This window comes from Canis lupus, chromosome 20, assembly GCF_011100685.1.
Source record: "Canis lupus familiaris isolate Mischka breed German Shepherd chromosome 20, alternate assembly UU_Cfam_GSD_1.0, whole genome shotgun sequence".
Lineage (NCBI taxonomy): Eukaryota > Metazoa > Chordata > Mammalia > Carnivora > Canidae > Canis > Canis lupus.
In genome coordinates this window covers 8,723,708-8,735,417 of record NC_049241.1, presented here as the reverse complement: position 1 = coordinate 8,735,417, position 11,710 = coordinate 8,723,708, and the positions used below count along the sequence as shown (strand labels likewise).

The 11,710-nt window shown below is 53.5% G+C and overlaps 1 protein-coding gene across 1 annotated transcript in view; it reads right to left on the bottom strand.

Moving 5' to 3' along the window:
• Positions 1–1,152: 1,152 nt before the first annotated feature.
• The window catches only part of LHFPL4 (LHFPL tetraspan subfamily member 4), a 32,975-nt gene continuing 22,417 nt past the window's right edge, over positions 1,153–11,710 (bottom strand). The window contains exons 2-3 of the mRNA XM_038565751.1: positions 7,596–7,832; positions 1,153–4,792 (exon numbers count right to left, since the gene is read on the bottom strand). Of these exons, the coding sequence (XP_038421679.1) occupies positions 4,692–4,792; positions 7,596–7,832 (338 nt within the window). The 3' untranslated portion in view covers positions 1,153–4,691. The remainder of the gene's footprint in view (positions 4,793–7,595; positions 7,833–11,710) is intronic.

Here is an 11,710-nt window from a genome sequence, read left to right as displayed (position 1 = left end):
GACTTTGCCTGTCTCCAGACTAATCTCTGACCCTCCGTGCCTCGCACCTTATAGTTCAGCGTTGCTAAACGGCTTTTAGTTCTCTTCATGTAGCATTCTGTTTCTTACCCTGCTCTTTCCTTAAGCTGCCTTCTCTCATGAATGGCTTTCCTGACCCTTGCCTGCCAACTTCTACACACCCTACAGTAAAACGGTCTTCTGCTCTACCCACCCCACCAAAAGCCAGGTAAGGTGTCCCTACCCAGGGTGCCCACAATACCCTGCACCCGGCACATTTTACATTATTTTTACATGTTCATTTCCTTAGCCAGATTGACCTTTATTTTTTTCAGATTGACCTTTAATACCTTTAATACAAGAATGTTTTTGTTCTTTTAAGTGTTTAGTCTATACCAAGTGCTCAAAATGTATTGAATGAAGACTCATTTCCAAGTGCAGACATGATAATCAATCCAGCTACCATATGGGACACGTTACTATGTGCCAGATGCTGTCAAGCAATCTGCATTCCCTCCTTTGTTTCTTACAATTCCCTGAGATCACTATCATCAATTGCATTTATTTAATGGGGATTTAGAAGTGAAAGGACTTGTCCAGGCCTCACATGCAGAAAAGGGTGGACCCTTGTTTGTTCTAGTTAGAGTCCAAAGTCAAGCCTGTTCAATTAATCAGCAGTGTGTAGACCGCTCGCTGCCTGTTCCATCTATTCTCTCCCATCTCCTTGGTTTATCTGGGAAGGTTTATCTGAACCTCAAGTTTATCTGGGGTGGCAATGTGCCCCATTGAAAGATTACATTTTAGCTAGGTATGCAATGTGACCCAGTCCTATAGGATTTCCAGAAGTCTCCGTCAAATGCAATGTGGACCAAGTGACTAGAACTCCAGCAGGCATCTTGGGCTGTGCAGTGTCCTTGAGACTGGAAGCCAGGGTTGAAATTGGCAGTGCAGAAAGATAGAAGCCTGGGTTCCTGATAACGCTGTGGGCCATATCGGTCATGGTCTGGCTACCTCCAGACTTAATATGAAAGGTAAATAGACTCTTGTTAAGCCACCGTGGTAGCTCTGTTAATATGCAGCCAAACCTGATGCCAATGGTAGACTCTCAACCCTCTTCGTCCCCGTGGGGTCAACTCAGAGAAGAAGCAGCCAGCATAGGTGATATAAAGTGTTTCTTTATTTGAACATCATTCCACCTGCACTGAAGCTCAAATCCAGCAGCAGCAGAAGGGGTCAGGACCAAAATAAATGTTACCAAACTGGACGATGAACAGCGAGGACACATTCAGACAGAACTTACTAATGGGGTGTAGACGACACCAAGCTATCCTAACGACACACAGCACAGGCCCCTGAGGTCTGCTGGTCAGAGCTCTGGGAAGGACTGTCCCCCTTGTTCCCTTCTCAGGAAACTCCAGGCCCACCCGAAGGCTAGCCCTGAGCCAGGCAGGGACCTGCGTAAGTTTCTTGTGCTGGGAAGGTCCCAGCTTCTCCAAAGAGAGGGTTCCCTTGTCTCAATCACACTGGAAGTTGGAGAAGGCTGATTCCCCTGCTGTGTTCAAGCAGAATCTCAAGGAGGCCAAGGGATTTCCCTGCAGCCTCATCTGAAATCTCTCAGCTTAGCCAGTCCAGGCCTGAAAAGGATTAATCCTAATCATGGTCCTTACCCCCTCAGGAAAACAGTGTTTTCCTTAATGGGTAACTGGTTCCCAAACATGAAAGTTTTCATATCTTAGAGGCCCAGGACTTGACCAACCAGCGCTCTCAACCATCTCTATGTTGTGGCTGCTTCGGCCTCTCCTGAAAGTCCCCAGACGAGAGCAGAAACCACCTGTTAGTGCCAGGCCCTTCTGATCCAGTCACAACTGGACTGCTCAAAGCTCAGCTTCTTTCGAGAACCAAGAGTCCTAGAGGCCATACTGAGGTGGGAACAGGTGATCTCTGCATCTGTCTCCTCCCAAAGGCAAAAGCCAAATTGCCGGGGTTGGCTAAGGCAAACCACAAACCTCACCTTGTCCACGACGACGGCTTCCTTGCCCCCAGAGAGCCATCAGAGTCACAAGGTGGTGGCACGTCAGCCTCACGTGGGGCCCCTACCTGAAACATCTGTTTCTGGCTCTGCTCCCGCCTCTGCTGAAGCTTCAGGACAGGGCTATGGTTTGGTGCTCGCTCCAGCCTCCCTTCCTCCCCGGTGTTCTCCCGGCAGGCACTCCTTCAGCCGGCCCAACCCAGCTCTTCTAACCACACTCCCGGGTTCACCTTGGAGCTGGCCCTTCCTTGGCAAAGGCAACAACTGGCTGGTGCATGGCGATGGGTGGAGGCACTCAGGACCCCCTCAAAGGGGTTAACCTCCCTCTTCCCTCCCACTAACCCGCACTCTAGTGGCACCCCTACCCCAAAGGGGTGGGCAGTGGCCTGGGCCTCTGAGGGGTGGCTCTGACCTCCCCCCAGCACAGGGCTCTGGTGCCACCCACCCCTGCAGCAGGGCATCCATCCCTCAGTGTCCTGCTCCTCTGCCCAATGCAGCTCCCCTGCACCCCAGTCTGCCATCCACAGCTCACCCCTACATTTGCCTCCCTTCCCTGTCCCTATTCCTTTCATCTTCCCAGCCACCTTCCTCTCCCACCCCAGGCTCTCTGCATCACAGTCCCTTCTCCTCTCCTCTCTGCCTTTCTCCACCCTCTTCCCTCTCCACTCATTCTCACTCTCTCCACCTCAGGCTTCTCCCCCTTCCCAACCACTGGCTCCCTCCCACCCCCCACCACCCCTGCCCCCCTACAGCCTCCCGACACTGGGCTTTGGTTTGGATCTTTGAGGAACTCACTTCTGTCCCCTGCCTCCAAAGAGGCTCCCCCAACCCTCCCATTCAGCACAACCCAGCCCTGCAGGTAGAGCCCTGGGGAGGCGAGGGGAGCACTGGGCTGGGGCCAGAGCACCAGGGGAAAGGTGTTTGCTCAAGAGGAGGGAGGGTCAGGACTTAGTGAGTTCCAGGTTTCAAGAATCCTACCAGGACCCAGCATCTGATTCCAGTTAGGGTCTGGATGGGGGTCTCACGCAGAGGATTTCTAGGGTCTGTCTTGGAAACCCTCTCAGGTCCAAGTCCTATGGAAATGAACACAAGATTGGCAAATACATGGCACTCGCTGCTTTTCTCCCCTCCTTTGGCTGAGACCCACACAGGAAATGATGACAACAAGCTTCCCCATTGGACCTGCAGAGGCCTCATGCTCCTGTTACACAGTGGATCACCACTTCCCCCCGGTACTTGAAGACACAAGCAGGCACACTAGATGAAGCCAACATGCCGCCTGAACCGGGGGCTGGAAGGGGCTGTCCACACCCCAGGCCAGATGGCCCTACCACCAGGTCCACCAGGCAGTGAGGGCAGTTCAGAAACACCTGGAGTCTCCTCCATTTGCTCCCAGCCAAGGGGGAAGGAGATGCCCCCACAGTGGGAGGGGAGGGAGAAAGAAGACTCCTCTTCTGCTCTCCACCACACACACACACACACACACACACACACCCTCACGCTCACACACACACACACACACACACACACACACACACACACACACTCATGCCTCAGCTCCAAGCACTGCCCATTGGGCTGCAGACCCTGGGCATAACGCAAGGCGAGAGGTGGGCAAGGAGGAGGAAGTGGAGGTGGGGATAGGGTTACAAGGCCTGGGGATGGGGGACAGGGGGTACCCTGTTCAGAGGTGACCTGCAAGTTCAAGTTATGCAGAAAAAGTATCAAAGAGGCAAGACAGTCTCTGCCCTTGGCAGATGCCCGGATTGGGGGCATGAGAAGGGGCAGAGGGGTGATGCATCCCCTAATTCCCCACTCTTAGGCCCCCCTCCCAAACCCCCAGCCCTGACAACAGGGCCAAGAAGTCTGTGCTGTACAAAACAGGCCAGGGTCAAGGGTCCAGTCACTGGTGAGACATCCCAGCAGGGAGAAGGCCAGGCCAGCCCCGGGTTGAGCCCCTTCCAGCCCCAGCTGCCATGGTCAGACGCCACCGAGACAGGAGTCAGAGCGCCTCCTCCCACTGCCTCCAGAGCCTGTCTGTCCTCAGACTCTGGGCTGCCCAGGGCCCCCGTCAGCAGCTGAAAGGGACACGCTGTGCTTTCCCCCTCAGTGCAGCTCAGACTCCTTTGGGAGAGGTGAAAACAGGCTGGCGCGGGCAGCAGAGAGGCCCCGAGGAGGCTGGTGGTGCCTGGAGCTCTGTGATGATGTGATGGAACCATCATCGGGGGTGGTGGGGAATAGTAAAGAGTCCGGTCCACCCTGGGCCAGTGTCTTGAATAAGTTTCTGCAGGAGGCAGGGACCAGAGGAGGCAAGGATGCAGCCAGGCAGGAGCCCTCCAGACTGCCAGGGCCTGGGGAACAGAAACCACAGCGCCTCTTCCCCTGGAGACTCTGCAGGGGCCCCAGGCCGGGCTAGGGAGGAAGGGAGAAGCCCAAGGGCCCAGGGCTCCAGCTCCCTTAGGTCAGTTGAGGGAGGAGCAGAATCAGGCCCTCCCCCACGCTGCATCCCAGCCCCAACCTCTTCAAAGCCTGGAGCTACAGGCAGGTAGCAGGTGAGAAGTCAGTCCTGGATGGGGTCTTCCCTCGGAGCTTGAATGAAGGGATGAGAGGGCAGGCAACGGGACAAGCTGAGGACAGGTCAAGTCCTGGGCTGTGATCTTGGCCCTCAGGGTCCCTGTGAGTGAGCGACGGGACAGGGGAGGACTCCCCATCCGGAGACATCACCCCCTGGCCGCAACACGGAGCTTACTGTAGAGCCCACAAAATCTACGAGAGAGAGAGAGAGAGAGAGAATTGGAGAAAGTCAGAGACTACCAGAGCATTGGGGCTCCCCTCGGCTACTCCTCAGGGTTGAGGAGTACAGTACAGTACAGTACAGAAATCCAGCCAGGCCTCTGGTGAGTTGGATGGTCCTGAGTACGCCATTCGAACCTTCTGAGCCTCAATTTCCTCAACTGTACAACGGGCATAAGAGCCTACTTCATAAGGTGATTCTGAGGTGTGAAAAAGTCATAAATCATTGCAGCTAAGGACTTTCCATAATGTTTAGTGCATAGTAAATCCTGGAAATGATGGCAAGTTATTTTAGTGTTTACTTTTGTCCTGGAGGTCTGGCTCAGAACTGAATTGTAAGGCTCTCACCTTGAGTTTCCAGTGAGGGATGGAGAACCTCCCAACCCCCGACACTGAAGGAAGACAAACTGGGTCTCCTTCACATCACTTTAAACACTGAGCTTGGGCACTTTGCAGAGAGAGGAGAGGGCGCTGGGTGCGCCCACCTCACACCAGTTACATTCCCAAACCCCTTCTTCACAAGGCCACATGGCTCTTAGTCATGCACTTCCAGAAGCTGCCACCAGAGGGCAGGCCCTGACCTCACAGCAACACCACAGAAGCCATGGGGTGGTCAGGGTCTCCAGGGACAGACAGGAGCCTCAGAGAAAGACAGGTGAGCAGCCCTAAAGGCTCCCCCTCGGCCACTAAAAAAGGCCCTAAAAAAGGGCCCTAAAATAGGAAGCAGGGCAGCAGCATGGAAGAGCCTGGCCTTCCAACTTGGGACCTGGGTTCAAATCCTGACTGCACTGCTTCAGTGACCTTTGCGTGAGTTACTGGACCTCCACGGACCTCACCTCTCTTATTTGTAAAATGATGGTCATGATGCCTGCCTGGGGGGGTGTCTTGAGGAGTGACAGCTTCTACTGAGTATTCACCAAGTGCCCCTAAATAGACACAGTCTTTCTTCCTCGTTGGACAGGCCTACCAGGTGGTACTGTTTCCATCACCCTCATTTGAGGAAGGACAGAAAAGTAAGGCTCCCGAAGATGAAGTCCTCAACTTGCTTCCAGCACAGTCTGCCTTCAGTCCAAGGGCTCCACCACAATACTAAATCACCTCCTGCCAGATGAGATAAAAACCCTCACTGCCATTAGCCCCATTTTATAGATGAGACTCCAAGAGAGGAATGCAATTAATGGAAAGTGCTAAATATAGACCTAGCACATGCAAATAGCTCGAGGCAGGGTGTAATTATGAAAACCACTATTCCTATTGCTCACGGCAGGGAACGCATACCCAGGCAGACGGGTGTCTGTCCACCGAAGACGGGCTAGGCCTCCCCTTGCTCTGGGGGCAGGGCGGGCCCCTGACTCAGAAGACCAACCCTCCTTTGGAGAGCGATCTGGCACTATCGTTATAATACTACGTGTGCAATTCCATTTCTGGAAACACACCAAGAAAGCACTGTGTAAAAGAAGGCATAGACAAAGATGTCCAGTGTAGCATTGTCGGTGATAGTAAAATCCTAGAAACCTCCCTTAGAGTCCCTAAAAGGAAAATAGTTAAATAGTTACAGTTCCTCCATCTGACGTAATGCTAAGCACTGGATAAAAAGGGTTCTCCATAAAAGGATAAAGAAAGATCTTTAAGACATGCTTTAGGGTTGGGTACAAAAAGCAACCTTACAAGGGATTTGTTTAGGATGATGCCTACTCTGTGTTATATTAGCATATGACGCTTACTGTATATTTTATAAAAGGACATATAATGTATGTACATGTATAGATGAACATCTGATAAATTAGCCCACAGTCTCTGGCCTCAGGTGTAAATTTTTTTTATGGGATTTCAATGTTACTCGATATATACAAAGTTAGTATGTAATATGCAAGGTATAAAGCATCCTGTAACACCTGTGTGGGCTCACCGAGCAAGAACTCCACCAATATTTTGTACATGCCTGCACACCCCCATCTCAAGCTCCTGGCCTCCCCTCTTTTTTTTTTTTTTGGCCTTCCCTCTTCTATCCCAACCACAGATAAGCATCATCCTGTCTTCTGTATATATTGTTTCTTTTTTTTTAAATATTTTTTAAAAATTTATTTATGATAGTCAGAGAGAGAGAGAGAGAGAGAGGCAGAGACATAGGCAGAGGGAGAAGTAGGCTCCATGCACCGGGAGCCCAAAGTGGGATTCGATCCTGGGTCTCCAGGATCGCACCCTGGGCCAAAGGCAGGCGCCAAACCGCTGCACCACCCAGGGATCCCTATGTATTGTTTCTTTACTCAAAAAAAAAAAAAAAAAGACAGTACAGCCATAAATATATTTATGATTAAACCATACATTAGTTAGCGTCTCTTGGTTTTTGATTGAGCTTCATAAAAATATCACTCTGTCATGTTCTGGAGTTTGATCCCCGCTCCCCCATTCCCCACCCCCGTCTCAATATTGTTTCCAAGATGTATCCATTCTGTTACCTATAACTGCAGTGCCTTCATTTTCAGTTATACCCTATTCCATGATATGAATATATCACTATTTATCCATCCTCCTGTCAGTGGCCATGTAGGTTGTTTTTTAGTGGTTTGCTATTTTGAAACCACTGCCAAGAGCGTTCTTAAATGTTTCTCATGAGTTTCTACTCATAGTTGGGATTGCTGGGTCCCAGGCATGCAAATGTTCGGACTTGAGCAATAACGTCAAATTGCTTTTAAGGTGGTTGGACTGTGTGCACTTTTTCCAGTTTTTGGATGACACCCCCCCCACCCTTGCCCCGCCCCGGACGTGCACTCGCCTTTGTTCTCCTGCTTGAGCTCCTCCTGCAGCAGGTCTGTTTGCCGGTTGCCCAGCACGAAGGCGAGGAAGGAGAGGATGAGGGCGTTGAGGATGCCGATGATGGCCAGGATGTATGCCCAGCGCACCGAACAGTCCCCCAGGGAATACTTCCCAGTCTTGGTCCCGCACATGTCCCGGATGGTCTCGGCGTCCCAGCCGTCGGGGAAGATCATGCAGCCCAGCACGAGGCACAGAGCTGAGGGTGCCGAGGCCGGTGCACCGCCATGGTCAGGGAGGAAGAGAGAAGGGGTTGAGTACTCCCCAGAGCCAGGGCCCCCGCAGGCCGCGCCCTCCCGCTCCTCGGCCAGTCAACCGGCCTGTTAACCGCTTCCCTGGATCTGAGCTGGCTTCTTGCCTCGGAGAGAGCAGAACTTTCCAGGGGCCCATTATGCCTCCCATCAAACAACTCCTCCGGGAAGCTTTCCTCGAAATACAAGAAAAGAGCAATCCATGATCACCTCTCTCAGCTCCCTTTAGCAAACTGACCATGCTTACTCCCTCCCATCCTCATCATTCTTGATTTCTTTTTGTCATTCATTCAACAACTATTATTGAGCTCCATTTCCTTTTCTTCAAGACACTGGACACACGTTCTCATTCACACAGTTGAGCACTGTGTTCAGAGCATAGACTGGGGTAAGGTCTTTCACCTACTCAGTGTACGACTTTGGGGATTTGGCCTGTTGGTGTCTCATCATGGAAATCATGGTTCCCACCACACGGGGTGGTGGCAAGGATCGAAGGATGTGTGTAGGACACTCAGCACAGGGCCTCGCATTTCCTCGCTGAAGGCCCACTGGGTGCCAGGCACTATACAAGGCAGCAGCAGGGTGTGTTACTTGGGCTTTACCCTCACAAAGCTCATGGTTAGTGGGGGAAATGTCCATTAGGGCAAAGGAGAGGGCTGGAGCCCCAATCCTGACACAGCTTTTTTTCTAGAGGTGTGACCTCAAGCCAGTTCTTTCCCCTTGGAGCCTCAGCTCTCTCATCTGTAAAATGGGAATAATGACAGTATTCAAGTGATTGTAAAGATTACAGGAGGCAGCAAATGTAATTGCCTGACCTAGTAAATCCTGGATAAATGTTATTATTACCAAAACCAGTCATAATGATAAAAATAGTAGTCACACAAATAAGGAGGTTGGAGCTTAGTGTCAGATGGTGGGGGAGGGGAGAAGAGGCGAGGCCAAGAAGTGCCTTCTATTGAAATAGGCCCCTGCTTGGTTCCCCCACCTTGGCATCCACTCAGTCTCTGCTTAGTGACCCACCTCTGCCGATCCCAACCCACTTAGTACAGGTAGGCTCTTCCCAGCGCCCAGTCTAGTAGGTGGGACCGAAGTCTGAACCAATCAGCACATTGCATTCCTCTGGTGACCAACTGGCTCCGAGAGAAGCGCACGCCCCACATGGCCAATCACAGCCAACCGAGCTCAGTAAGCAAGAGGGGCAGTGACCTTCCCCTGCTGCCTGCCGGTGAGCAGCCTGCCCCATGACCTAGGAGTGTGTCTGCGGCTCCATGTTGCCCTCTTAGTGCCTGACAGCCCCACTAACAATAAGGTGACTGTCTGAGACCCTAAGGTTCCACACCAGGCCCATGGGGTGCTTAGCCTGAGTTTTAGAGGACAGTGATGACAAAGAGGGGATGGTGGCCAGTTCTGCCCTCAGTCTATGAGGTCCATCTAGTTGGGGGAGGGGACGCCCTCGTTTTTTGTCAGGTCTCTCCCCCTCCTACAGTTCAAGGAAGTGTTCCCTAGGCCCCAGACCCATCTGCCAGTGCGCTGGGGCCCCTTGCTCTAAGGTTTGGACTCCTGTGACCTCCCCTGCCGCCCTTCCGTGACCCGACAGTGTCCCCCACACACCTAGGTTATGCTCCTCATCTGATGCAGGGATCCCCCACAGCACTGTGATCATACACACACACACACACACACACACACACACACACACACACACTTCCTCCAAGGTGAATCCCAGCTAGAGTACAGTGAGCTGCCTGGGGGCTGGGAAGAGTTCCTGGCAAAGGGGATGGCAAATGCAGGAAGCCCGGGGGTGAGAATGAGCTTGGGGAGCTAAAGAACTTGATAAACTCGAAGGTGCACTTTAGACACCCAAACGGAGAGGGAAGCTCTGGGGGAAATCGGTACCGGAGGTGCGAGATGTGAATTCGGGAGCTGTGGGCAGGTAAGTCCCGGGCTGCCGGAATTAGGGAGACGGAAGGCTCGGGACTGAGCCCTGCGGCGCAGTATGAGGTCAACCCATCCGTTCCACACCCCACCCCCACCTCCTCGACATTTCTGCAAGGCCCTCCAGGCCCCAGTCGGAGACCGGAGGAGGGTCCAATGCCCGGGAGGGAGGGGGAAGGGGGGAGAAGGAGCGCCCAGGCGGTCCGGGGGCTCCCGCCCAGGTGGCTCCCGCCTCCCCAGCAGGCGGGGGAGGGGGGAGGAAGGGAGCCCGAGAAGGGGCCACCCCCACCCCCAGCTCTCCGCCCCCCTCCCGCGTGCCGCGCTTCCTCTCCCTCGCGGAGCATCCCCGTTTCCATGGAGACTGCATCCCGCCGGCGCCCGGGGGCGGCCTCTCGGCTCCGCAGCCCCCCCCCCCCCCCCCCCCCGCCCAGCCCCCCAGGAGTTCCCTTCCCGGCCGCCGGCTCTCCGGGCTCCCGCGCCTCCCATTCCTCCCCTTCAGGGCCACCCCTTTATCTTCCTCGGTCTTCCTCTGCTCTTCACAGCCCTTCGCTCTCTCGAGGGCCGTGGATCGCGCTCAGGTGTGGCCTCCACCCTCTTCCCCTCAGCAGGCCTCCTCCTCCTCCTCTCTCCCCGCCTCTCCTCCTCTGGATCTAGCCCCCCGCCCCCTCCTCTCTCCGGCTCTTCCTTCTACACTGCACGTGTAAATCCCGAGTGCCACGTATGTGCCGGGCCTTGTGCAAGGTGTGGGGACGCTGGAGGCGAGGTCCCCAGAAGAAGGGGTGTGTGTGTGTGGAAATACAATCAAGCCAACAATAGAATAGTTCTGCATGTCAAGGAGTGCTAGCAAGGAAGCTGACAGGGGCTGAGACCCGAATCACAGGGTGCTGGGAGACCGTGGGGGTGGGGCCTCTCCATCTCTCCCTCGACTCTCTGCCTCCTCTGCTCTGCAGCGTTGTAGGTGGTGGCGGTGGGACCCCAGAGGCTGCTCAGGGAATGGGAAACACCCAGAAATCAAGCAAAATGGAGGGGGGAGGGGGGAGTCTATCAGATGGTTTCTCTGGACCTGGGGGAAGAGAGGAAGAGATCACAAGGGGACAGCCTAGAACAAGGAAGTGACCCCGGGGTTCAACCATCAGGAGCTGGCAGGTTTCAGCACCCTCATGTCCTAGATGAGGAAACTCAGGCTGAGATCTTTGGAGTCCGAGTTCAAGTCTCTTTTGGAAAACACAGACACAGGTGCAGGGTGCCCTGTGGAGGAGGGCTTCTCAATGGGAACATTTTTGACACTTGACTTTGTAATTCTTCATGATGGGGGGGGGGGGGGGGAGGTGTCCTGTGCCTTGTGGGATATTAAGTATCCTTCCCCACCTCTATCTGCTAGATGCCAGGGGCACCACCACCATGTTTTTTTATTATGACCCCCAGTCATAATAAAAAATAGTATCTGGGATCCCTGGGTGGCGCAGCGGTTTGGCGCCTGCCTTTGGCCCAGGGCGCGATCCTGGAGACCCGGGATCGAATCCCACATCGGGCTCTCGGTGCATGGAGCCTGCTTCTCCCTCTGCCTATGTCTCTGCCTCTCCCTCTTTCTCTCTCTGTGACTATCATAAATAAATTTTAAAAAAAATTAAAAAAAAAATAGTATCTGACTTCCAGATATTGCCAAATGTCCCCCAGGTGGCAAAAGTGCCCCTGGTTGAGAACCACTGGTATAGGGGAAGGCACCCTCGGGTGGGGCACATCTATCCATTACCCTACAGTCCACTGATTTCCCCTGCTCCAAGCACTCTGAAAGTGTTGCGACAAAATTAATAATAGGAATATTCATCATAATGAAGGATGTCTGGGTGGCTCAGAGGTTGTGCATCTGCCTTTGGCTCAGGGGGTGATC